The sequence below is a fragment of the Chamaea fasciata genome, unplaced genomic scaffold (assembly GCF_029207755.1).
Source record: "Chamaea fasciata isolate MVZ Bird 193981 ecotype frontalis unplaced genomic scaffold, bChaFas1.0.hap1 SCAF_5, whole genome shotgun sequence".
NCBI lineage: Eukaryota > Metazoa > Chordata > Aves > Passeriformes > Sylviidae > Chamaea > Chamaea fasciata.
Window position 1 is genome coordinate 57,012,666 of NW_027094090.1, and position 27,806 is coordinate 57,040,471.

Sequence of the window (27,806 nt, forward strand, 5' to 3'; positions counted from 1 at the left end):
GGTGGTAGGGGAGTCTTGAGTCTTAGGAAAACATGCTATATTAAGGCTCTGTGGGGTTTTGTTTATAGGGCTTCTGGAATCTTTCAGACTCCAGAACCTAACTTTTTCCCCATCTGTTTTGCTGAAAAGAATGTCAGTCAGATTTAAATTTGAGTCCCCTTCAACTTAATATGAGGCAGATTCCCTAGTAACAGTGATCCATGACTCCCAGTGACTGGGGAGCCTCTGGGGTATGTGTGACCACATCCCATGTTCCTGGCGTGGGCAGTGAGGACGTAGGGGGAAGCCCCAAAACTGTGACCATCTCTTGTATTTGGTGGCATCTTGTAGAGTAAAACCACTAGTGCTGCCTTTGCTTCAGCTTCTGACTCTCCACAGACAGTCACTTGAGATATGAAAGTGTTTGTATCTCCTGCTACGTGTGCTTTCATGAAATCAGTTAACTCTCTCCTTCAACAAAGGATTCTGGAAAGTTCATTGGAAGAGATGAAGTGAGAAGACAATTATAGTGAAAATGGAATGTTAGGGGGTGTGCAGTGTTACTGATGGTGAAGCTCCCCCAAAGGAAAGGGACAAGGGACTGAGAGTGGAGTTTGATTTTTAAACAGTATGGCAACTGTTTGTATTAGAATGGTTTGTACTGGAAGGGACCTTGAGGATCATTTAATTCCAACCCTCTGCCATGGGTAGGGGTGCCTTTTTACTAGACCAGTTGCTCAGCACTTCACCAACCTAGCCTTGAACACTTCCAGGGATGAGGCTTCCACAGCTTCCTTGGGTAACCTGTTCCAGTGCCTCACCATGGCCCACAGTAAAGATTTTTTTTCTAATATCTAATCTAACCCTATTCTCAATTTAAATTCATTCCTCTTTGTTCTGTCACTACATGCTGTTGTTAAAAGTCTTTCTTCATCTTTCTCGGGAGCTCCTATAGGTACTGGAAACCTGCAATCAGGTCACCCCAAGCCTTCTCTTTTTCAGGCTGCACAAACACAATTCCCTCAGTCTTTCCTCATAAAAGAGGTGCTCATTTGATTATGGAAAAGCAAATTGAAGTAAGCTGAGATAAAAGGCAGGTTGAATATTTAGTTTTTAATTGCTTATTTAATGTATATATCTATTTTTATATTTTATTAATTTTCTGTGAAACATGAGAGGCTCTGAGTGGAAACATGTAGCAGAACAAAGGGAAAAACAAACCCAAGCTCTCTGGCAACTCAGGTGCTCAACTCTGGGCTCTGTTTGAGTTTGCTGGAAACAATGGTGGTCCTTTCTTCTTCATGGGAAACAATACTTTCTTTTGAAGTAAATGAAACTGGTGCTAATGACAGCGCGTTCAGACATTTGAATGCCAGGCCTCTTGCAGTCTTAAAAGGAACTTTATTTCAACACACCTATTAAGTTGTCTCATCTGACTTCTAGAATGATATTAAAGCCAGATACTTAAGTCTCCACATTTGGGATTCCTCTCCTGTTTTCCATGTCAGTTATAATTATGTTGCATTTGAGCAGGAGGTTGCCAGCAGAGAATACTGAGGAGTGCCAAATTAAATTTCAAATACATTTTGTTCTTTGTTCATGTTGAGAAATATTTCTCCTCCACAGTTGCTGTGCTCAGCAAATGAGATCAGGCTGCCATTAAACTCTCTATAAATATCAGTCTGGCTGAGTTTTAAAGACTGTCTCAGTGGCACTATTACATCTTCTCTGAAAGCTGGTGTAACATGAACATCGTGGGTCCTGGTTTGAAGAAAAACAAAACAAAAAATTGGAGAAACCTTCCTTTCATCCAAGCAATCTCTAGTCTACTATCTTGGTACCTGGCTGCCTACTGGAGAGGTGTCTCTAGGAAAGGGGGAGGTTGTTTTTTTTAAACATATGTATTGAAGGCCCTGTGTTCTGATAAACACTGCCAAAATGAGACAATGCAAATTATAGGAAAGGGAAAGCTCAGAATGACTTTTGGTGACTAATTGGCAACTGATGCTTCAATTCCAAGCAAATGTATTTAATACCTTTTTGTATTTGAATATTTGCTTCCCAAATCCAGATTTTGGGTTTGTTAGCATGCTGTGGTAGCAGTGTGTGCAAGTCCTATCTGTGTGCCTACTTTGCATTTCAAACAATTAGCTTAATTTATATTATGAAGAGACACTAGTTGGAGGGGAAGGAAGAAGTACGTAGCAACATGCCAATGACAATTAAGATAATGCATCACATATCACCTATATGAGTTTTTGTGAAAGAAGCTCTTTTCAGATGTCAATTAAACTCAATAAGAACTTCAACCCTTGCAAGGTAGACAGTAGAGTATTCCCTGCTTCATATAAATTGGTAAACTGAAATATGAAGTGTATGTTTTGCTTATTTTTACACAGCCAGAGGTCAGAAAAGAAGAGGGGAGTTCCAAAACTGTCAGGATCCTTGATTTTCTAGTAGCTTTCTAGAAGACAAACCATAGTTACAGAACTTCCCATGGCAAAACTCCTCCAATAACATCAGTGATGTAGATCAGGGATTTGGTACACAGGCTGGGAAAGAGTTAAAAATCTCACTATTCTCTCTGGAGTGGAGATAATTGCCCATTCTGGCAATAGCTAATTACGTTTGACCTGCTTGTGTCTTGTGGTCCTAAAGCAGAGCTTCCCAAAAATGCTTTAGTTGGAGTCCCACTTTTTACAGTCTCACTAACCATTTTTTTTCCTCTCTGTCACTGATCTGCAGAATGCAACTGCAACAGCAGCAACGTCGAATGTTCACGGCTGCCCTCCTGGCCCTTGTTTTCCTTCTGGCAGCCGTGAGTACTACTGAGGCTGGCAAGAAAGAGAAACCAGGTAAGGTCTGGTCTGATCCAGAGGTAATCCCCAAGATAGATTGCATGTATGCGAGAATGTCAAATGCTTCTGGTTTTGTTATCAAATCAGGTCATTTGTTAACCTTTTGACATCAGGGTAGGATTTTTGGCTGTGACGTGTTGTTCTGTGTTAAATAGGGAAAGAAAAAGGGGTTTCCATGTCAAGTGGCAGCTTGACAGCCCCAGAGACTGGAGTCCTTGGTTTATCACACAGTGGATATTGCAAAGCAGCTTAAAATGTGCTCTGTGAAGAGTTTCATGCTTGACTTAGGGGGAACCAAACAGGAGTGATGAAAGAGCAGTTATGTCCCTTGTTCAGTGTTATATATGACAGGTCTACACTGATGCTGTGTGATGTGAAAATTCTCTGACAAAGAATTGTACTAACTCACTGGTGCACAGACAGCCAGACATCCAGCAGTACTTGCTTTCTGTCAGTGATGAACTCAGACCTCATTTATAGGAAAAACTGGCCTGGGGTGGAAAATTCATATCGGTCAAACTCAGTTTTGACATTTTTTAAGGAATGTATTTTTTGGTGTTTTTCTTAAGGTCTTATTATTTTCTATACACCTGATAGTATGAACTGTGAGTCTGTCAGAATTGTTGCTCCCAGTAAAAAAAAAGAAACTTTTTAACCATTTTGGCTTTGTGGAAATATGAGACAATGCTAGCATAAACATGCAAGACCTAGAAGAAAAATAATTTTTTATCAGTATATTTACTTGTATTTTACTTGTATTTACTTGTGATGTTTTAGGGGCCTAAGTAATTATTTTTGTGAATCCTTGGGTTTGATAACATTGCTGTCTTTTCTCATAAGTCTTGGGTTTAAGGATCTAAATAAAATCATGATCCTTGCATTTTCCCTGAGCAACAAACCCACCTGAATTAACAGCACTTAGAATACACTTCTTCCTGTAGCTCCTTTGCGTTTGAAATTTTATTCATATTCTGATGTAAAATGTGACATGGTAAAGCAAGTCAAAAGTTTCCATCCCACAGCTGCTTCCTGGAGGTGCTCAAGTCCTCTGATACGCAATGTCAGCACATGCAGTCCTCATTGTTTAGTGTATAGTGCTTCAGCTGGAACTGAGGATATTCGCATGCCACCAGCTACTGGAGACAGAGGAGTGTCCTTTCTGAGTGAGAGCCCTCCTGCATGTTTTGGTCAGTGTACCCTGTGGGTTTTTGGATTTCTGAAGATGAGAATCTACTTGAGAATATCTAAATGGACTAGTGAACATGGCAGTGGGACTGGACTTGAATGATTATCCTGCTTTGGACTCAAAGGGGCTGACCTGTCTCTGCAGAATTGTGAAGAGGATGTCAGACCTTTTGCTTTTAGGCAATTGTGTTACAAATGTCTTCCTTACTCACCCTTCCAGGTGCTGTGACTTTGGTTAGGTTTAGGCAACTTCTCCGTAGGCTCTGGGTACTGACCACATCTCTTGCTGTCTTCCTTGTCTTCATCCAGAGAAAAAGGCAAAGAAGTCTGACTGTGGAGAATGGCAGTGGAGTGTCTGCGTGCCCACCAGTGGTGACTGTGGCCTGGGGACCCGTGAGGGCACTCGCACTGGAGCTGAGTGCAAACAAACCACCAAGACGCAGAAGTGTAAGATTCCCTGCAACTGGAAGAAACAATTTGGAGGTCAGCATCACTCTCTCAAGGGATTTACTTTGGTTTTTAATTTGAGTGTGGAGCAGGAAGCCTGTATTTTCTGCTTAGTTGTGCAGTTGTCTTGGTGAAGGCTTTAGTCCTGTATTTCAGGTTCATCAGTGGTAGAACATGCAGGGAGTCAGACGACAGCTTCCTCAGAGCTCCCCTGCAGAGAGTCCCTATAACCTAGTTATTATAAACTCTGCCTTCTTGCATGCTGAAATCTGCTCTCAGTGTTGTTCAGCCCTGTTTAGGGCAGTAGTGAAAGGTCACAGCTGTGAACCTCTGTGATGGCTATCACAGGCCTTACACTGTGTGATGTGGAGCATAGGGGGCAGGATACCTGTGTGTGCAGTGAAAGGAGTGAGTGAAGACCAGTGTATTTCATTTTTATCATTTAGTTCAGAAGGTTCATGTGTAACAGTCTGTCCAAAACTCAAATTTGATCACTCTTGCAAAACTGGCTTTTTTTCTGGTAAACAGTTTGCATGATTTTGAAGTTATTGTGACCTTACCAGCACAATCAGTGCAGCAGTTTCAGATTTGAGAAGTTTATGGGTCCACAAACCTTCTAGAAGCCATTCAAGCTTTATTTGGTAACCTCTGGCATCACACAAATGGAGAAACAACAATATAGAATGTAAATGCCATTTCAAACTGGTGGTGTTTTGTTTTGTTTTGTTTTGTTTTGTTTTGTTTTTTCTGTTCATATTCATAGCTGAATGTATTTCTCTTGATGTGCCAAAAGATGCAATATCCATGAAAAAGCAAGAGGATTAAATTTTAAAGCATTTGGGGAGTGGGCGGGGGGGATTGCAATTACCACTGAAAATTATCTTTGAAGTTTTCTTGGGATTCTTTTCTTTAGTTGCACACCTTGTTGTCTGTAAGCACCAACTGCCTGTGATATCCTATTAGACTCACAACATTTTTGTTTTCGCACTCAGTCATTGTGTTTTAAATTTTGCCCTTTTCATTTTTTTCTTCCTTTCTGCAGCGGAGTGCAAATACCAGTTCCAGGCCTGGGGAGAATGTGACCTGAACACGGCCTTGAAGACTCGGACTGGGAACCTAAAGAGAGCCCTTCATAACGCTGACTGCCAGAAGACTGTCACAATCTCAAAGCCCTGTGGGAAGCTTACCAAACCCAAACCTCAAGGTAAATTCCATTTGCTGAAAGCTGCATGTTAGTTCATTTAAATCACTGGGTTTGTGATGTCCTGCATACTTCAGTGGGAGCTCATCTGTACAGAATATTGCACTTTCATGGCCTTTACTCAGCTCTGCACTGCTCCTGTCTGTCAGTGCTCAGGCAGGGAATATTCCTGAGCTGGATAGTCAAGGCTGTCTCACACTTGAAAAGTAAACTGGAGATCAGAGCTCCAATTTTAACTTTAGACCACCTGTACTGTTACTAGTTTGCTTACAGAACTAGACTTCCAGATTAAGGATACTTTTCATAACTCATTTGTTGATGGGAACAAAATAATAATAATAATAACAACATGAAAAAACGTCTCTTCATAAAGGGATTTTTTATATAGGTTTTGTTTGGTGTTGAATAATGGCTAGTTGAAAAAAGGACTGCTTTCCTTCTGGACAAGTAACATTGAAAGGATATTCTTCTCACTGCACACTGAAATATGAAAATATTGTGCACCCTTGGGGCTGTTTATTCTTTATTCAAACATATCAGGAAGAACAGTACAGAATGTGTATGTCTTATTTAAGTGTGACTGACAGTATAATTCCTGGTACACAGAAAGACATATACCCTGCATAAGGTGGCCCTTAGAAAAACTTATTTTCTTTTTAATCATTTAAGCCTTTTAATCTACTCTTTTGTTGGAGGAGCAGGTGTTATGTGTATAGAATGATTTATAGTGGGAGCTAAAACTGTGAGATCTTGTTTGAGATACAAAAATAATGTGTTTTAAGTAGATTATAAAAGCTATGCTACCCTGACATTTGTTTACTTAAAAACAGCAGGGTTTGACACATTCCAGGCTCTGAATACTTGGATAACAATACAAATAAATGTTATTAGGTGTGACAAGTGCACGTGGGACAAGCAGTATTCAAATTGTGGGCTGAGGTGCACCATTGATCAGAGGAGTACCTGCAGGTAGCCTGCTCTGCTTGAGCAACCAGAGAAGTTGCAGGCACTTTGTGTGTATGCATCCATCCATCCATCCATGTACTGGTTTTCCTTGCACACTATCCACGCAGTTATCAGATGAGTCTAGAACCTGTGCAGACAGTGACAGGCGGTGGAGCAGTGAAGTTAAAGCTAGTGTCGCAGTGAGGGTAACTGTGTCGAACCTTTAGGTCCCCTGACTTCAGGGCAGAGGGTGGCGAGAAAATATTTAGGAGTGGGAATGATGGATGGCACTAGAAAAAGAACACTTTAATTAAACAGATGAAAGAAAATAGGGATGGTGCCCCAAAACCGTGCATAGTATCCAGGAGAACTCTGTGGCGGGTAACCAACTGAGGACCTGGAACATGACAATAGATAGGGTAGGTCTGAGGGTAAGGGTCTAATCAGAAACTCGAACTGGGAACATAACCATATTTGTACAACATAACTGACCAATCATAAAAGCATAACCTTATATGGAACAACTTCATTAACATGCGTACTCCCATGAATCTTTACTACTCACCACAGCTAGAAAGGGGTTTCCCATGGCCTTAGGTATATAGTTGCTTCAGCTTGGCCAACTCTCACAAACTCGATGTTCAGAGACCACCTGAGTTGGTTGAGCTGGTGACAATAAACATCATTTAGGGATTGAAGTGATGAGATGGGAATGCAGAAAGGGCTTTGAGACGTGTGATTTTATTGTTTAGCAGTTTGGGGGGCAGGACTTTTTTTTCATGTTTTTGGGGTTTGGGTTGCTTTGATGGGGTTTCTTTGGGTGTGGGTTTTTGTTGTGTTCTTTTTCTTTCCACTAAGTTTCCATGCCTAAGTAGCCTTTGGGAGTTTACTGAATGAGGCTTCCTATTGTGCTGCCAGAAGGCCTGTGCCCCTGGAGCCTCTGCCTTGTCCTGCTTCCACTTATTCATAGATCTACAGTCTGTCAGTGGCTGTCAGAACAGGGGGAGAGGGGGACAAAGCAGAGCATTGATGCAGCATTGTTTTGTGAGAGCAGTGCTCTTGAATGGTACAGGCTCATTTTCAAGTTATAGTTTTAAAGGCAGAGCTTGAGAAATTGCTGGATTGGAGTCAACTTTAACTGATTCTAGAGGCTAGGAGTGAGTTATAGCTGAGACTGAAAATTGGATTGGGACTGACTGCAGCAACCAGTTATGGGGTTTGACTTAATTACGAGACCTGACTTTATTTGATTTGAAGGAATGCAAAAAGAGAAATAGGTACAAATGTAGGTTTTTAATCATAATTACTGTGGGCAGTTCTGCTCTCCTGATCTGCGTTGGAAATCTCATGGCATCTTCCTGCATGCCACCTGCTCACTCATCTGCTGTTGGCATTAGTAGGAGCAGCAGGCATGGGAGTCACGCACACACAGCCTGCCTGGGCTCAGAGCTAAGTCCATATTGCAGATCTGTGGGTATAACTACACGGGGGCTACACTGGGCAGTGTGTTGGCACCAGGAGGAGGAAGTAGAGGAAGAAATTAGGTTGAGCAGATTAGTACTGTATGAAAAGTTTTGCCCCACTGAACTTTATTTCTGACTTAAAAATCGGAGTGCTGGCACATTGGCTGGAATGAGAGTATTTGTTTTCTCCCTGAGGTGAAGGAAATTGCAGGTTGGAGATAAGTCCAGACCCACAACTAAGATAAAGGAAAAGATTTAAACTGCATTCAATCTGTAGCTAGAATCTTAATGAATTTCCTTCTTTGGAAACACGAAGAACTGGATTATGGCCTGAGCACTTCAAATGGTCTACAGTTATATGTTAGGTCCTTTTTCATCCCTAACTTTGCATCAGTGCCTCAAGACTGTAACAGAAAAACCCCATGATAGAGTATTTGAAAGCAGCGGGTTATTTTCTGAAGTGTGAAAGGTCTGTACTGATATCCAACTCATTCTGTGCATGCTGATCAAGGGCCGTCCATTCCTAGTAGCGTTGCTGTCCGGGCAGGGCAGGGGCTTTCTGGCATTTGGGTGCTTGGCAGCAGAGCAGTCAGTCAGGGGCATAGCAATTCAGGAATCTGTTTTACTGTGAATGGTTGCCTTTCTGACTGGTCTTTGCTTCAAGAGGTGTACCGATGAACATGTCTGACAGCAACAAGCTGAGAGTACCAAAGGCAGACGTGAACTGACTGAGAATATCGCGCTGAAAAATACTGGTATATACAGAAAAAAAGTGTTGTTTTCATAATTTTCCTGACTAATCCCCTTCCAGTGAGGTGAAATTTTTATTCTATTAGATTGTATTTGTAACCTTTCCATTATATCAGTTTTCCTTTTGATTTCATACTGTAAATGAAGTCAGTAAATACCCCTATTTAGCTTCTCCATATCTTCTTTTATTTTTTGTCACTTGCCATCTTTTAATGCTTTTGACTTAAGTATTTCTTTGTCTAAGAATTTATCCACAATAAGATGACTCACTACTGTACTTACCTAAATTACTTTTATTATTGCAAAAGAGTTCTTATTATGTAGAGACTGGATTGTAAACAGTATTCCAAGCATGTTCTCTACAGATCTGTGTTGAAAGAAGAAAGTATCATTGTAATACTACTTTATTGTTCATTAGACCCACTAAACTAGCTAAATATAATTTTAATTTTGATCTTTGCTTGCATGGGGAGTATCTGAGACCTTCAAAATTCTCCCTAATTAAAAAAAAAATTATTGTGATTATTTAAGAACCCCAGAAATTGTGCGGATAAGACAGGTTATCTTTTCTAGGCCTGATCACTGTGCATCAAATTTCACCTGACACATTTTCTTCATGGGATATGATGTCTGAAGTTCCTCCTCACCTTCTCTGTTCTTTGAGAAAAATGCCAATTGTTGGATCTTAAGTGTAGATGCTGCTCTACTGTTGGTTATCCACCTTTCCAGCCCATCAGCATACGGCAGCTTCGCTGATAGGATGAGTCTCCCTCCTTTCACTTAATGATTTCAAAAATGACTGCTATTCATAGGAGTTGGATCTGTTCTTAACAGAAAGGAAAATCACATCTGCAAAAAAATCACAGGGTTTATAACTTTACAGATTTGTTGATAAAATATAGTTTGGTTTTCCAGGACTTCTATGATCTCTGACAAAACTTATGCTAAGTTATAGCAGGAGATACACATAAACTTTGGGAATCAATGCCTTCTTCATAAACTGGTAACCTAAGTGTTCTTATGAATTTTTTTTATAGTTAGTTAGCATTCATAGAAAAGCCTAAAACCTTTTTAAATCACTCTCCATTATTTTGAAAACTAAAAATTTAAATATTTTCTTCTTAGCAACTGATCTTTGTCAGTACTTTTTGCTTCTGGGCAGCTGTCTTATGGATTACAAGTATATTTAAGGATGAGAGCAGAGGATGAACCAGGAATTTTAATTTTTACCTGGCTTCCTGACAAGCTCTTTTCTCTATAACCTTGCTCACATGTTCTCAAACTGGAAGACAGTAGCTTGATCCTGGGCTGCTGGTTTAAAGTGTAGGTAACACAGGATGAAAAATGTCCTTCTTGAATACTGTGCATTTAGACAGAGAGATTTTCAGCAATGTGACAGTGATGTCCCAGGCACCATGGTTTGTGGTGTATTTAGTACACAAATGAGGTCATGAGAAAGGCTGTCACGAAGTCTGGAAAGGATGAAAGGATAATTTTTATCACAAAATTCCAGTAAAGGCAGGCACCTCTCCTCTAGCACACACAATTGCATATTCTAATCAGTGTCTGCAAGGCTGGTGATGTTGAAGGTCTCCCTAAACTGTCCTGACAGATGTGACAGGCTCGGGCACTTGTTGAGTGGCTTCTCTAATGGCCGACTTGCGCTGAGGAGCACAAAACGCTTCTGACATCCTCCATCTGGCCTGTTTCACACCCACCCAAACTTGATTGATGCTTGTTCAGGTTCCAGCCAGCCAGAAAGCAGAAGAATGGAGTATTGTCAGGATTCAGGAAACATTTTGCTTTAACTGCTAAGAGAGGAGGAATTTATTTTCATTGAGCTGGCTTGCCTGATGGTCTTTATTTCCTCTCACACTCTTTCCATCGCTCTCATTCTTTCTCTCTCCATAACTGTTGTACTTTCAGATATTTATTCTTCTGATTAAGATAGAATTAAATAGAATGAGCAGTTTCCCTGCCTTTTTTGCGATGTACCCTTCATTTTTTTGAATTATGCTCCTTTCTGATAACTTTTTCACCTGGCTGCATTTAGTTCTTTTTAATAAATCTCCCATCCCAACTCTTTATCAATTTACAGTATATCACATCTAAGAGTTACTTTGTCATGGCTCAGCTCAGTCCTTGCCACACAAGAAAAATATGTGCTGAGGTTGGCAAACATAAACACTGCTCACACCACTGTTGTCTTTAGTAATTGGGGTGCCAACCAAAGATCACATCCTCCAACATGAAGTGTTTGGAAAGATTTCCCATGTAAAGACAAGACCTAACTGAGTTACTAATGGCCATAATCTCTTCTGTATAATTTAGATCCAGGTTTAGCATTTGAGAGCATAGCAAGGTGTCGGTACAGTTCCCTGTGTTTGGCAAGGTGTGCATACTACTGCATGGAGAAAATGACTGCACTCTGTATTTTTAATCATTTCATTTAATTTGAAGAGTTTTACTTCAGAGCTGAGTGAAGTATAAATAATCTGCCCTTCCTTGTTTCTTTTATCTGTATATCTTTACAGACAGAAATTAGCTAATCCTGCTATCACTCCTTGGAGCTCAAGAAGTCTAATTAAAAGAAAAGTAGTAACTGAAAGTCAGAAGGGCTAAATGATATCCCAGATTGACTAAGTATCAGTGGCAGGTCCAGGCATATAGCTAGTAGCTGCTGCTCCCTTTTATCATGCAAATAAAATTATCAGGAGCTGCTGCTCTCTTTTATCACGCAAATAAAATTATCAGAACGTGACAATTGACTTCAAGGTGAGTGTCTGAACTGCAGTCTTTAATCAGGGTTTTTGGTTTTACGTGGTAATCTCAGTGGACTCCTATCAGTGTTAAACACAGTTTTATCTTCGATCTCCTTAGGAAGCTTCTTGTCAAATCATAGAGATGGACTTGTGTTGAAGAGCAGCTGTATCCCTGTCTTTACTGTGGTGGCAGGAACAGAAGGCAACCTGTGGTTTTTGAGCACTCCAGTGGCAGATTCCTTCCCGTAGGGAGAACGTCTTACTTGCAGTGTTCTGCCAGAACAGACTGACCAGCTTTGGCAAACTGCTGGTTGTTCCAAGGAGCTGACAGTGGTGTATGAGTGACTTGCTCTCCTGAGATGTTATTTCCTCAGACAAACTGGGTGCTGTACCGATGAAATTGGACCACTTCATTTTGCATGTTGGACAAGTTGCTTTTTCTGGGGTGCCCTCCCTCAAATTTGCCTTTGTGCAACAGCACAAAGCAGCTGGAGGGGACATGGAGTGAGAGGAAATGACTTGTTAGTGCTGTGATTTTCTTTTGTTTGAAAGATGCTGGTGTCTCCTCTTTTGGCTTTGCAGTCATCTGTATCTCCCTCTGTAGGTTTTAGAATTCCCCAGCTTTAATGTAACTCATTAGTTGTGCAGGCATGCAGCTTGTGTAATAATTAGTGTTACAGGAGGCAGAATAATAGAATCTGCTCAAACTAATTAGTTATAAAAATGACGGATTTTCTCATATTAGGAAAAAGCTGTGATAGTTAAAGAAAAATCTGAAAGGCAAAATTGGGAGGTTTTTCTCTTGTTCTAAAGGATGAGGTAGGTTTATTGAAGAATGGGCCCTGGCACTAGCTGGGAACCTGTCGTGAAATGCAGTGATCTGAGCTCTGTGGGACAGGACACTGGAAGTGTGTGCCCAGTGGGAAAAGCATAGCTGGCTGTTATTATTGTTGCTATCATCATGATTATTTGTATTGCATGAGTGCCCAGCGGCCCCAGCTGAAAAAGGGTGCCATTGTACTAAGCACTGCATAAACATTGTGAGAAGCAGTTTTGCCATGAATAATTTATGCCTTATGGCCCTGGGAAATGTGAAAACCAAAAGAAGAAACAGTGGTCCAGAGGGGTGAGACTGGGCACTAAATGCTTGGTTGTGTTTCCCAGTGCCCAGTGCTAGTCTGAGGACAAGGCTTGTGTTTCAAGGTGAAATAAAACTCACTGGAAACTTCAGGCTCTGAGACATGACTGTCATTTGGCTCATTGCTGCCATGGTAGGAGGAAATATGATGTTTCTCAATTTCAATGGGAATGAGAATAAGCTATATAAGAAAAACAAAACACAATGGTGCTTTACAGTGCGGATCCGCCTCAAGCTGCTTATAAGCTGCCAGTTCAGCCCATAACTAATAAAGTTTGGATGTCTTTTAATGGTTGCTTTTCTCCTTCTATTTCCTTATGTTTCTTGGAGGCTCTGCACTGTAGTTTCCCCTGAGACTGCTTTTGTACCTTTGAAAAGTTTAACTGTTTGGATGAAGAATTTGAATGCCTTGCCAGATCATAGCATAATATCAATCTGATTGACACAACCCTAATTCCAGGGAGAAGGAAATTCGTGTAGGAGAGGGAGAGAAGGAATACTTTTTCAACTAAATATTTTTCAATTTTTAGTTGTTCTGCAGCTTTTATGGGTGTTTTTGAAAAGAAAAACACTGGGATGTGTTTTGGAAACGTAAACATGGAAACCTAAGCTTCCATGTCTTTCTGAACCCCTGGTTTGTATTTAAGATTATTTTTTCTTTTTCTGTGCTGCCCCAAAAGATGAAGAACTGGATTTGACAAATTCTCATTTAACACTATTGTACCTGCAGGAGTTTTTTTTTTTAGGGTTTAATGCAGACCTTTGTGGGTGAAAGCTTAAATAGCCTTGTGTGTGTCAATTCTGTTATGTGCTCATTGCCTCACTTTCCTGGCTTGTAAGAGCAGCCCAGCCTCCTTGGCATTAGTTAGTGCCCTTGAGCCATGAAAATGCCTTAAGCTATGGGATTTGCTGTGATAAAAGGTATGCCATCATCAAATGCTTACCCTCATAACTGTTCCCAACAGTGATACAGAGAGAAAGCCCTGTTCCTTCTGTTCTGTCCTTTTCCTTTTCTATTTCTTCACTTCCTTTCTTTTCAAGCTTTCTTTTTTTTCCCCCCTTCTTTATCCCTCCATCTCATTTTCCACATTGCCATATCTCTACCTTTCCTTCTATCTGTGCTTACTGCAAACCTTTTGCAGGTGTCTCTGCAGAGTGGGGAGCCCTAATCAAAGCCAACCCCATGTCCTGTGCCCTAAGGGTAGAGCTCCTCTGGGACAGATGCAGAAAGCACAGCTGAGAAGGGCATGTGCCTGGTTTTCAAGAGCTAACTGAATAAAATAGGTTCTCTATTCACATTATACCACAAATAACTTTCTGCTAAATAACATTATCTATATATGTGTATATATATATATATGTATATATATGTATATGTATATATATGTATATGTATATATATGCAAACTTACATATAATACAGATATCAATTTGACTTGTGTGAACCTTTTGCTGTATAGGTATATACTAAATTCTCAATGGATTATTAAAGCTTTCTGTTTCCAGCAGTCTCCTGCAGGCATGTGAATACAGCAAGTAAACCCTGAATGTATCAGTCTGTGCCTGCACCTGTCTTGCTGGCATTAAGAGGGACCTTGTGTACAGCATAGACAGAGAGGGGGCTGAGGAGCCAGCTGGGACTGTGTTCCTCTTGTGCTGAGCACAGAACATGAAGAAGAACGGTGAGAAAGTCCCTACCCTAGAGAAGCAGCAGTGCAAATGTACCCGAGGCAGATGAGAAGCCAACTGGAGGAGCAAAGTGAATTACTTCTGAGAGTGTCAGCCAGACTCCTTTAGCAGAATCCAGTTACAGAATGGCCTTGGCTTGAAAAGTTTTTCCACTGCAATCTTCTGAATACTTTCTTATAAGATCTAACATCTTAAGGGCTCACATAGATGTAAAGAAAATGAGGTGGAACTTTCATGTTATTTGCCTTTGGGCTATTAGGCCATCTAGCAAAGTCAGAAATTGCATATGTCTTTGTGGTCTTTTGAGTGCCTGTGTGCATAGGCACTTTTGAAACTTTTTCTCCCAAATATTGGAAGGAAGAAAATCATCACAGGGAAACCTTTCTGATGAAAATCCTTGGTTTCAGCAAATTACCTCTTACATAAAAGCTTCCTGTAATTCCTGACTAGTTTAAGTTGAGATGTTAAAGGGAAGGGTTTAAAGGTCTTACATCAGTATGTCAGGTTCAAGAAATGGCTTCTGACTGTTTAAGATAATTTCAGAGTTTTGTGGCTCATTTTAGAACAAATTGGATTATTTTTCCTCTACATTTATTTCTTCCTGCAATTTCAATGAGAAAGAAAAATTATTGACGCATTTTCTGTAAGTGGTGACTTGGTTCCATTCCTTTGTCAGATATGTTAAATGTTTGTTACAAGCATGAATATGGCTATTCCCCATTCCTAACTTTGCAGCATGACTTTCTGACCTAAATGAGGCAGTTGCAGCCTGTAGGTCTAAATCAAGTCAGTCTTGTGTTCAACTGGGAACAAATTAAAGTCCATCCAAAGCAAAACTTTAGCAAAGTAAGAAGCAGAACAAAACCTGATGGAGAGGAGTGAGCACAAGTGTGAAGAAATTGAGGAACACAGATGACTAGAGAAAGCTGGTAAGGAGCATAGGCTAAAATATAAGGGATGTAATCAAGTGTAATCTATTAATGAAGTAAAAGTTACATCAGGGTCATTGATTGGTTGGGGAGGTGCCTTCTGCTGCTGTTCAGCTGGTGGATTATTGCCTTTTTTCCCCCCATCCAGAACTGTGTTTCTCAAGAGGCTTTTCAGAAGAATTTATTAGGAGCAAAGTTGCTATCATAGTATAGTTTTTCCTTCTTAAACCATTTGGAATACATAAATGCTGTATATAGTATAGGAAAAAAGGAAGAAAAGGATTTAGATAGCCATGAAAAGTTCTCTTCCTCTACAGGAAAAAGAAATATAATGTTTAAAGAGTTTTCAGAAATCCAGGTATTTTTTTTTACAGTCATGGAAATCACAAAATAGTACAGTTTCTGTTCCTGGACAGGAGTGTGAATCTCTTTAAGGTGAGGTTTTTTGGGGTTTTTTTGCCAAATTATAAAATCCTTGATTATACCAAAGTTAAGACTTCTCCATTCCAAAGGGACTGGGATTTCATTCCCAAAATTCAGAAGCTCCCTGCACCCCATTTTACCATTGCCCTTTTCCACCATAGCAGCCTGGTGCTTCAGAAAATTTGCTCTGATTGAGAGGCCTTTCTAAAACACGCCTCTGTAAGACTGAGTGGTAGACCCTGGGAAAATAGTATCCTGAACATCTGATGTGGATTTTTTTACTCTTAACCTTCCATCAGCACAGCTTTTGCTATTTTGAATTATTTATATTGCTTTTGGGGACACTGCTTGACTTTTATACACAGGAGTTCGGCAGCACCATGTGTGAATTGTTACCTTCTTTTCAACAAATGAAAATAGAGGCCTGCAAACCTTGGCTTACAAAGCTTGATTTCCATTAAAATGTAATTACCTCCTTTTGTGCCTTATACATTAAGAGTGGCTTCAAATGGTGTGTGGCTTCTGTTCAACTGAATTACTTTCATTTGCTGCTTGCATAGTAAGAATGAGATTCTGGAATAAAGATGACTGTTTAAAGAGGATGGCTGCAATTCCAAATTGCATAGAAAAAGTTTTGCTAATCAAATTAACTTGTTTACTCACTAAGACCCCAACTGGAATTTTTGTTACTGGTCATCTTGGGCCTGTCAAAGTGGGTCCAGTGCTAATCCATGACCAGTTTTTAATCCTGTGAATAATTCTAAATCTTGCGACAATTCATAGGGTTATTCTGCTGATGATGGATTAGATAATCCAGTGCATTGACACAGTTTGCTCCTGCAGGGCCGTTTGTTTTTTATCTTGCTGGAAGTGCATTGGTTCCAGGGGGGAGAAAAGTGGCTGTGTGATGCTTGGTTGTTGTACACTGCAGGGACTGCCAGGCATTTGGAATTTGCTCTTTGTGTGTGCCCTGGTCCAGGATACTTAGCCTGGCTGAGCAGGTCCCTGAATTGACCAAAGTCTGCTCTTCTGAAATCCAGGATTATCATTCTGCCTTTTGCTTTGCTCCTGCCTCTCTGGACCCTGAATTCTACCACAGATAGCTCGTAAAGATACCTCCAACTGGTGTCTGGCACAACTGGGCCGCCTAACTTGAAAGCAAATAGGGCAGTGAGTAGATTCAGATTCAAATTCTGTGTGGGCTGGTATGAACCTGAGTTTCATCTGATTAAGTGGTTTTACCATAGAGTGTCTCTATATTTTTGGTAGCACTTGTCTGTAGCAAATACATTCCCTGGAGGCAAAGGACAGCTGGTGCACAGCTCTGTGGCTCTGCCTATGTAAATGCTGTGCTCAGCGGGGTGGGTGGGGTAAAGGAGGCTGCTGTAGGCCCAAAGCTCCTGCAAACAGCAGGGTTCTGCTCAGGGTAGTCCCTGCTCACTGGGAAGCTTTTTCTGCTTCCCTCTGCCTCAGTGAGACATGGAATCAGCTTAGTGGCTTCCCCAGCATAAAGGCTGTCTCAGTGGGCTCTGCTTAGTGGGTCACTATAATTTCTGATGGGACCACATTAAGATGCCTGGTAGGAAATGGCTGAACTAAAGGTGTTAGCATCCAATCTGTGCTAACCTGAATTGAATTTTGATCATTTTCATGTATGGAACAGGAAAATTAAGGGGACTGTTGGACGTAGTGTACCTAGGGGACCTTTCCCTCACTTAACTGGCAAATGGCTACTGCTGATGCTGGAGTATGGGACTGATGAGCTGGCAGACAGTTGGCATTGTACTCTGAACTCATCAGCCTTTTGACCGTGGTGACCCTTCCAGTCATGCTTGGTTACTCTGGGGAGGGTAGTACTGGCAGGGTGATCAGGGTGATGTGGTTCCCAGGGTGGCTTTGTGAGCTGACCCAATAGCATGTGGAAGTGGAAAAGTGGAAATCGTAGCATAGGGTGAACAGTGGTGAGGCCAATAAAAGCCCGAATGACACAAATGCAAAGAGCAGGCTGATAAATGAAAAAAAAAATATAAGCAAATTGCATCTTAAAGCAACTTTATACATTGTTAGCCATGGACATATCATAGTCTGTATCCTGAGCATAATCAAAACAGGTGGAGTGTAGCTGTGAACAGACTTGTCCATAAGCATATGAACATTTTCATGTGTCAACCCGTGGGTATTTGTGTCTGTGGTAGGAATTTCAAAAGAGCCTAAGGGCTGGGAAATATTTGGGCAGTTTCCTTTTTATTTTCCCTTTTTTTTAATGCTCCCACAATTGTGTGTATGCATGTAATTTTATAGAACAAATATGCTGTGCATCAATCCAGGTTACCTGTCTGAAAGATGAAGCTGTGGTGGTGTGAGAACTTTTGATGAGGGAGGCACATGACAGTTTTACTCTGCTGAGACCAAAAGCAGAGTCACTTGTCTTTGTAGGTAGATGGGTTTGGCAGTTTGGATGATGTGCAAATTGCCACAAGGTAGACAAAGGGGAAGAATTGAGAAAGGAAGAGATGTGGACCCACAGACATTAAGTGCAAATGGATAAGCAGTGGATTGTCTGGTACCTCAAGTCAAGTGAGGATGGGGACCTGGTACATTCACATGATTCCAGACCAAAGTCTTCTCCTGGTGCTGACCTCATTCCTACCATAAGCTGCACAAACTCTTCAGCAGAGTCCTGTTAGCAGTCTGCCCGCATTTTTATGTCTCCTTTGCTCTTAGTAAATCTGGTTCAAGTCTGCATAGTGCCCTGTTGATTGTGCTAGGTCTAAATAAATTTTGCAGATTCCGGTGCTGGTCTGATTGATAAAATGCCACTGTTTTGTTCAGAGAAAGTGGTGTTGTGTGGGGAATAAAAAGTAAGAAGGAGAGTGCAATCAATACAGAATCCAGGAGGGTCAGTCTTACAGAGGGGCAAAATTACAGGAAGTGGAGGATGTGGGTGAAAGAGGTGGAGGAGGATACAGGAAATGTGCAGGGGCTGAAAAAGCTGTAACTGAAAACAAATTAGATAGAAACTCAATGGAAGATTACTTTTTCATATGACAGGTTATGAAATAGTGTCAGATTTCGTGAATAGCTCCAGACTAGAGACATTCAGACACGCATGCAAGCACACACACAGACACGTGCAAAGGCAGGGGGGAAAATTATTTTTCAAATGAACAAAATTACTTCTTCTTTTAAATTATTATCCCTTTGAAAGTTAAGCAAAGTTTTTAAGGGAAGGAGATTTTACAGGAGATTATATAACTAAACAAGTATTTTATTTTGCTTTGATTAAAGGACTATTGGAAACAATTTTTGTCTTGTTATAACAGGTGAAGAAAAAATGTTGGTTTGAAACACTAGGAAAGAGGAAAAAAAAATCAGAGAAATATGATAGCCTTAAGTTTGCCTTCTGCTGGAGGTACCTGGCCCTATCCATACCTGGAAGATGTTGGTGTAGTTGCCTTGGCTTTAATAGAAATAAGCTGGTTTTGCCACAGCTGGTGATTCTGTGACTGGCTGTGTTATATAAATGAGTCAGAGGAACAAATAACAGTCCCACCTTGAGTTCTTGTCTTCTCATTCAAGGTGATAGTTGTTTAACCAGAGGTGGTATTCATGGCAACTAGATTGGCAGAGTTCAAGAAGTGCTTGGACAGCCCTCTCAGGCAACATGGTGTGATTTTTTTGGGTGGTTCTCTGCAGGGTCAGGAGTTTAACTCAGTGATCGTTCTGGATTTTTCTAACTCCGCGTATTCTATGATTCTATGACAGTTTTGCTTGGTTTCGTTAATGAAATCCGGGTTAAAGCAAACCTGGGTCTGCTTGCTTGCTGTTTTGGTTCCAGGAAAGATGTTCTGCAGAAGCTGTTTCCACCTCTCTGTGGTACCTGTTGTGCTGTTTTGTGCTGGTATCAATAAGGATTTATTCATGTTTCCCGTGAGAGCTGATATTTTCCCCATTACAAGGTGACACGTGACACAAGAGTACCTAATCCTCTTAATTTGTTTTAATTTCGGAAGTCCCTCTGAGAGTTTCCTTTACCTGTTGAATACCACACTGCCCTATAGTACAGCGAAAGTTGCTGCAGGAGGTAGTACAGTACATGAATTTTCACTTGTGCCTTCCCATCATTCCCTTTTCTACCCCAAATTAATTAGAGAAGCAGGTGCTCCTTAGTCCTTTGCTCATTCCATCAGTCTCAGCTGGCTGGACAGGCCGTGCTCCCATGACCCCAGGCCAAGCTCCTATTGCTTCCCGAGTGCACATAGGTGTCTGTCCCAGGGGAACAGGGGAGGGTTGGCAGTGCAGGAGCTGCAGAAACAAGAGAGCTTTCTCCCCATGTTTTGGAGCTGCTAACATTCAGAGAAAGCCAAAGAAGACTAACAATGAGACAGAAAGGAAGCAGGGGAAGGGTATATGTGTGGGTAGTGTGTGCTATGCTTTCTTCCAGCTCTCCACTGAGTTGTGACCCGGTTTCTCCAGGAGATGCCTGCTGTTTTCTTATTTTCCAAGCAAGTTCCTGAGACAATGCTTTGCATGCCAAACAGGGTCAGCCCCTCAGATAGGGAGGGTTCTGAACTGAACATGCAACTCCCTCTCCATCTTCTCTACTGCCTCGGCCTTTCCTGTTGTTTTTCTCCTTTTCCTCCTCTTTTCCTTTTCTGTGTTTAAAATGAGGAAACAATTTGTATGTGCATGGAGAGGAAAGAAAAAAAGGGGGGAACTTCCATGGGTGTTAAATGAAATTTATTGCAGTGCCTGCTAGACACTAATTTTTTATTGTTATCTTGACAGAATCCAAGAAGAAGAAAAAGGAAGGCAAGAAACAAGAGAAGATGCTGGATTAATGGAGTCAACTTGGGCAACGTGAGAAAGGGACATCAGCAAACATGATCAGTTAACAGTTTCATTTATACCTAGGCATTTTATCCTAAAATTATTTATAGCTTAATGGTACCATAGAAGGAAAAAAACAAACACAAAAAAAAAATCCTTTTTTTTTTTTATTACTTTAGTATTTTTAATGTATAACCCTAACAACAATTTTTAGAGGCCTGTAATAAAGGACTCCAAACTCATTTAGAAAATTATGCCTGTTGTATATTGAACAATGTAGAGGTTTTAAATTTTTTATTTCTTAAGTCTTGCCATAGGCCTCAAGCTAGTAATTAGTCCATGCAAGCAGAATCTGAGCCTGTGTGGAGCTCTGCTGAAGCCAGTGGTACCCTGTGTGAACATAGCACTCTGGCTGGATGCATTTATATTTAAGATTGGGACCTTATATCTGAAAAATTGAGGCCTGTTTCTTAATATTTGATTACATCTGCATAACTGTGTGAAACTGTTTGTTTAAGATAAGGATGGGGGCATTTTGTTGGGTATTTACAAATATGGGATTTTCTTGGATGTGTGCTTAATGTTCATTCCAAAATGTCACCATCTACAGGTAAGAGCCAGCAACACTCCTTTCCTCAACCATATTTTGAATGCTGGCAGTAAATCTAAAATCTTTCAACAATTGGACATAAGAGAGTCCTAATTTTTCATGATTTTCTAAGAATGATTTTTCAAAGTGGAATGATGACAAAACCTTCCACTTTTCAGAATATCAGTGTTGGTAGATGGTAGTGTCCTCCATTTCACCTATAAAAGCTGAAAAACGCTTTATTTTATTTGTTCATTTTGACAGAAGGGGGAAAATCCTTCCCTGGAAGGAATTCCTCCCCTAGGAAAGATCTAGTTAACATTGTTGTGATTCTGCCTCACCCAACTCCCCTTTGTATCAGTAGCAATATTCCTGTTGATCTTATTTATAGCTGGTTAAAAAAAAGTATTTCTGGTGGAAAATAAAAGGAGACATCTGTTTGGAACCCACCAGAAGTAGTTCATATCTTTGACCAAAAAAGAGACAATTTGTGGGACCTGAAACAAATAGGAATGAAATTATTTTTGGTTTATCTTTTAGTAAAACAGAAGGGAAATATAAAACTAGTATCTTTTGCTTTCTTCCATTTTTATATAAGCAAAAAGATCTTGGAAAAAGCTCAGTCAACATAAAATGAGTTGTGATTTTTTTTAATATAATCTGCGGGGGAAAAAAAAGAAAAATTATGACCAGCTGTTTTTCAGTTTCCTCAGTTTTACCTAATTTAAATGATTCTGAATCCTGAGAGAAGTCACAAAGTAGAAAAATGATCTGACAAATGGTTGGTCTGTCTCAAGGTAAAGGGCTGTTTAACAAGCTGACAACAAGCAGGCCAAAATTTTTAGAGGAAACATAAGGGATTTCAGTGCCCAAATTACGTTAAAAATCATTGCTTTAGAATTCTAAATCTTAAAATTCAACAACAAGAAATAAGCTTTGCCAATTGTGTAGGCTGCAGGCTTGCCTGCTGATCAAGAGGAATAGTCTCTCTCATACTCCTGCATGGTACGCACTGACTTCAGTGAATCTTCAGCAGGCTGTGTTCAGCTGAGTAAATCACATTTCTCTCTTGGGATTAGCTTGTAGACAAGCAGAGAGTCTCTTTTTTCATCAATCCCTTTTTCTATGCAAAACAAATTCTAACACTTGTCGAGCATGCCCTCTTTTTTCTCACGTGGAGGGTATGGCTGATCTGGACTCACAGTGAGGCAAGTCCTTCTGTTCCCAAACACTCCTGAAGCCTGCTAGCCAAGGCTGCACATAGCTTAAGGTAGACTAGCCTCACAATTATTTCCCAGACCCCTTGGGTGTGTTTTGCAGTCTGTGTTGATGTCCTTGTTATTTTGACTATGCTGTTAGACATACCTGAGTCCGTGGTATAGTTAAAAATGTCCCCCACACATGGTGGATGTGCAATGACCAAATCTAAAATCATAAAGGCTCATATTTAGGTGGTTCTGGGTGCTATTTGGTTTTTCATGGTCTAATCAGGTCTACCTGTGCTTGTGCCTCAGACTTAAACTAATGGTTTGGTAGGTCTGGTTGAAAGCAAAGGGAGAAGGAAACTTTTTTTCACTCACCAAAGGTTTGTCTGTCTAAATGCTGCATCAGTTCGCTTAAAGTGGCTCAGCTTTGAGTATAAACACTGTTGCACCATTGTCTCACACTGGTTAATCTAGTCCATGTTTCATAGGGAGCTGTCAGGAATTGGGAATGATGTTGAGACCAACAGTTTGATTGTACTTTAGCAAGCCTTAGATGTGACTTCTTATTTTCACCTCCGCGAGTATAAAGACAATAAAGTCCCCTGTGTTTCCTCTGACACCTTATGGTCATTTCATTTAACTGCCCATCTGGCTTCTTAAAGGAACATTCTTAATAATTTTTGAAGGAAGCCAGTCAAGTTCCTGTGGTGGCATAGGGCCTTCATGGAGAGAGTTTACAGAAAATAAGGAAACAAAACAAAAAATATCGTGTTAGGACCAGAACAAAATTCAGCAAAGGGTGTGAAATTGGGGGACCTTTTTTATGTATGACTCAGCCACTTATGTTCGAATCTATACTGGCATCTCATTGTCGACAGCAATTGGAGTAATAGTTTATAAACTTAAAATGAAGAAAATTTCCAATAAGCTGGAAGAAAACATTCAATGGAAAGTCTAGCTACGCAGGAGGTGATAAAGTAATTTATGTCAGAATGCAGAGGAAGATTGAATAGGTCAGTCGGGTCAGCCCTAAAAGAAGGCTCCTGGTACCTAAAAGGAGCCCTTGTCTCACTAGTGACATTATTAAGAAAACAAAAGGCAAGATTCTGAACAAAACGTCTTCCCACCCATCTTGATCGGTTTCTACTTCAGTCATTCTGAAACTTCTCCTTATTTGCTTTCTTATCTTCTACCCTCCCTGCTTTGGGAGGGCAAGCTTGTCTGACAGGGCTGTGGGAGCAGCTACTTCAGATGAAAAACGTGTTTACCCTCTTGGTGCTATCCTATTACAATGAAAAATGACTTAGCATAGATGTGTTGCTTACTTAGTATAACGGACAGAATTTGTTTCATGAATGTCCCTCTCGAGGAGTGGTTTACATCTTCATTTGCTACAGCTGCAATGGAGTAAGGGGTGGTGATAAAAATCCCTGAAATGACAGCCTTTTTTCTGAGCACTCAAATCTCTTAGAAAAGAGACGGGTGAATTTCTGAACATCAGCTGAGGATGAACCTGTATCCAGACTCTGGATTCCAGTGAGTTCAAACCTGAATATATTTGGGCATATGTCCCTTCCCTATCTCTAACTTAGCTGAGGCAATGCTTCTTTCAGTTAGGCCTGTCTATATCTTGATTTTAAAAAGTATTTGAGGATTGGGACATTTTCTGACATGACTTCTGACAGAAATGCCCATAGTGAATGAGAGTCATTGCTTGTCAGCCTGGCCTATTTAACAGTCTCTTACATGCAGCAAAACTTCTGGGCAAGGCTCCAGGAAGGGAAAATGTTTGTTGTACATGCAGGTAGATACTAAATTGTAATTTACTGATTTTAATCTTCTAATTCCATAATGACATTTTGGGCTGAACTATTTTTCAAAGGAGAAAAGTGAGAAGAAATGAAAAATAACAACTATAAAATGTTTAAACAGGCAGCTTTGGAGAGTTGGTCAAGAAGAGACAGATAGGAAATCAGGAGCATGTAATACAAATTTCTATTGAATGCTCCTTATGTGTGGAAGGCAGAACTACTGCTTGGCACATTTGTTTTCATGCTTTCCCTGATTTGTGCCTTAATGAAAACTAATCAAATGTAAAGTATTACAGAGAAGCAAAGTCCCAGTCCAGTCTCAAAAGAAAATGTTCAAGTGGAGGGAAAGTCAAAAGGAGACAATAGTATATAGGCTAATGTCAATGTTAAGGGTGGGACAACAACCTGGTTTTCCTTCTGTCTAGGAACTGCAGTACATTAACAATGTAAACTCGCCACTTTTCAAAAGCAATATATTGGTGAGCTGTACACCATTTTGATGTTGACGCAGCAGACTCTCATGTCTCCCAAATCCTACTAAGAAGAGGAAGCAGTATGTCAGTTGGGGGTAAGGTATCTTGTATTCAATCCATTTTAATTCTCTAGGACAGCACTTCTCTGAAGTTGAGACTGAGTTCCCTCCTTTGCAGAGACAGATTATACCTCTTGCCTGCCCTGCCACACTTATCCATAATTTTGATAGCATTTGTAAGTTTTCTGTCAATTCTGCTAAGGCACTCTACTTCTCAGTTAAACTGCTGTGGATGTTGCTGATCTTTCCTCATCCTTGAGTTTATATTCTCCATTTCTTCCTGGACTGTTGCAACACAGCCCCAGGAAGCCTGTACCATCAATTTCCTCCAGCTGGGTCCTTCTGAAATTAAAAGACACAGTAGCAACTTGTTAATTATTGTATGACAGTGAACAAGAAAGTATAACGAGCAAGGGAAGTCCCTGGATTCGCTGGGACGGTGGATTCCTGGTAAAACTTTCCTCATAACTGGACCTTGTCAAAGCTTCCCAGGGGACAGAAAAGATCAAATGATCATCTCAAAAATTAGAGACATTGATGCAGGAGCATCTGCATTCAAACAAAAAAAAAAAGTCAAGAAAACAGAAAAAAACCTTAACTAGATAAATAGTGGCCAGAAGCTGGATCCTTTATCACTGTCCTCTTTTACCATCAAATTGTCATGGTACATGGAGCTTCAGGGATAGTGAAAGACTTGCTTGAGCAGGTGTAGAGCATGGAGAGATCTTCTTCCCCCCATGCATGTTTGCATTTGGAGAAGATATAGGTAGTCTTGTTCATAGCAGCATCAAACTTTGCTTTTGGACCAAAACTAAGCAATGCTGAAATCTAATAATTTTCTTAATGGCCCCCTTCTGCTACTCTTCACAAATGGCTGTCTGTCTTGTGGCCTCATCACTCTGAACTGAGGAAAAATCCAGGAAAACATGAGAATTCAACTATATCAACTATTATTATCTCATTGCTGAGGTTGTACAATCCTTTTGTCCTTTCTGTAGTTTGCCTTTTAAATATGGAATGTCTTGGAGTCCCAGATGGCTTAAGAACTCTGTAAGTATCTCCTAGCCTTTAAATCACTTGGCTGTGAGTGAGCTGTGTATGAAAAAACTTGTACCTACAGATTTGACTCCTTTCTTAAAAAAAACCAAAAACATGATAAGAAACAAAACCTGGAACAAAACTGAAAATGTGTCTAATGAGTGGATTTATTGATGAGATAAAAACAGAGGCTCACAAGTATTCCCATTTCAGAGGTCATTGAAAGTTAAAGACTGTACAAAACCTTTAACCCTGAATCCAGCGATGGAAAGCTAGGAAAATGGGTAGTCCCTTCAGGGCTGTCTCATCCACAGCAAAATTCAATTAATTTCACTGATTGAACTCTCTCACTCTAATCTACCTGGCAACAAGACATTATTTAACTTTTCTCATTAGATCATTCATTGCACTCCCCATATTACAATTATGTAGTTCATCTAGACTTTTACAGCTGAAGGAAATGGCTGTGCTAGTCCAGAGTGTGTTGTGGTTGCTGAGGTGGCCTGAAGCAGAGACAGGCTGCAGCTTGGAGCTAGAATCCACCTCATGCAGATGTCAGCATCAGATACAGAAGCTCTCTAAATACACACACATGCATACTGCATAAATATATGTATATATACACATTCATACTTGGGGGAGCAAAACTCTAGAAAGGTGCATGCCTAACTCTAATTGTGAATCACGCCCAGTGCTGCCACGTTTTCAGGCTGTGCTTGAAATTAAAGAGCTTTTTGTACTGTGCTGTTATTTAAGTGAGGATACACTAGTAGGATGAAGAGCTAGATTTCTTCCCACTTGCCAGCACTTCAGTTTAAGGATAGCTGTGTCCAAGGGAAATGCAAAACACATGCCAATGAAATGGCAAAAGGACTTGCTATCACAGTGATGTTCTCTTCTGTCACACCAACTACACACAAGGGCTTTCTTCAAAGCTTCAAAGTGGATGAACTGCTTCAGTTAGGTGTGAACATAGAAACACAGTCAGGAAAAGTCTTTTCTCTGCCAATAAAAAGTGAGGAAAATGGGTAAGATAAGATGGAAAAATAAGAGAGAAACCATATCAATTCTTGTAGTTTGAGTTGAGTTGAACTGGACTGAAAGGAGGAATGAAAGTCAAAATTACAAAGCCTGAGTATCATGTTCAGTGGATTTCTAATTCTGTATATATCTATTAAACCAGTGCTATATGATATCTTCCTATGGGTAACTTTCTGTTCCTGTTCCTTTTCTTTTTTTGTTTTCCAGTTTGTATATTGATTTTGTAAGCTAGCAGTGTGTTACCTTTTCAATTTTTTAAAACTTGTATGAAAGCCATATATCCATATTGTAGAACAAAAGCATTAATCCTGTAACATCCCTTAATGTTTCCCTTAGCTCTGTGGGATTGTGGGGGGCTCTAGTGAATGTATATGTTTACCAATTGTATCAGCATAATTTACCTGCTCTTAGTCGCGATAAAGAATTAAATAAACTAATACACAGACATCTGGTGTCCTCATTTGGTTGTGGGAACTGTTTCTGGAGTTTTATATTAATTCTCAGTACTTAATGGTAGCTCCTCATTGTACTAATATTCATGGGCTGTAGGTGTTGCTTGTCACACAAACAGATTTGTAAATCCAGAAAAAGTTTTAGTCTATAGGAAGAAGTCTGCCAGAAAGTGATTCTAGCAGAAAACATTTCTTTGGTTTGTGTACACTAAAGCCTGTCTGTCACAATTTCCTGGCACTTTACAGTTCTTTTAAGCAGCTTGTTTCAGTATGCAGTTATTTCAACCTGTGTAATATTGACACAATGATGGATTAGAGATGAAGAGTTTGATTTTTTAAAAAAATTACGGTATCAGGTAAGCAGTAGTAGAGCCTTATTCCCAGCGCTGTCATGCTCAGCTGTTTAACAGTGACTTTAATGTGTGTGTGTTTGGTGAGAGGTGATTAAGACTCAAGAGTAGAACAAAGAAGAAAAACATTCCAATTTATCTGGGTTTTTTTTCCCTTCTGTTTCCAGTTATTAGTTAAAATCTTAGAAT

General features: G+C 40.2%; 1 protein-coding gene across 1 annotated transcript in view; it reads left to right on the plus strand.

Annotated features, from left to right (window-relative positions):
- PTN (pleiotrophin) overlaps positions 1-27,260 on the plus strand; it is a 76,264-nt gene extending 49,004 nt beyond the window's left edge. Inside the window, exons 2-5 of the mRNA XM_066183834.1 lie at positions 2,725-2,834; positions 4,332-4,505; positions 5,512-5,673; positions 20,558-27,260. Coding sequence (XP_066039931.1) covers positions 2,726-2,834; positions 4,332-4,505; positions 5,512-5,673; positions 20,558-20,610 — 498 coding nt within the window. The 5' untranslated portion in view covers position 2,725 and the 3' untranslated portion in view covers positions 20,611-27,260. The remainder of the gene's footprint in view (positions 1-2,724; positions 2,835-4,331; positions 4,506-5,511; positions 5,674-20,557) is intronic.
- Positions 27,261-27,806: the final 546 nt, after the last annotated feature.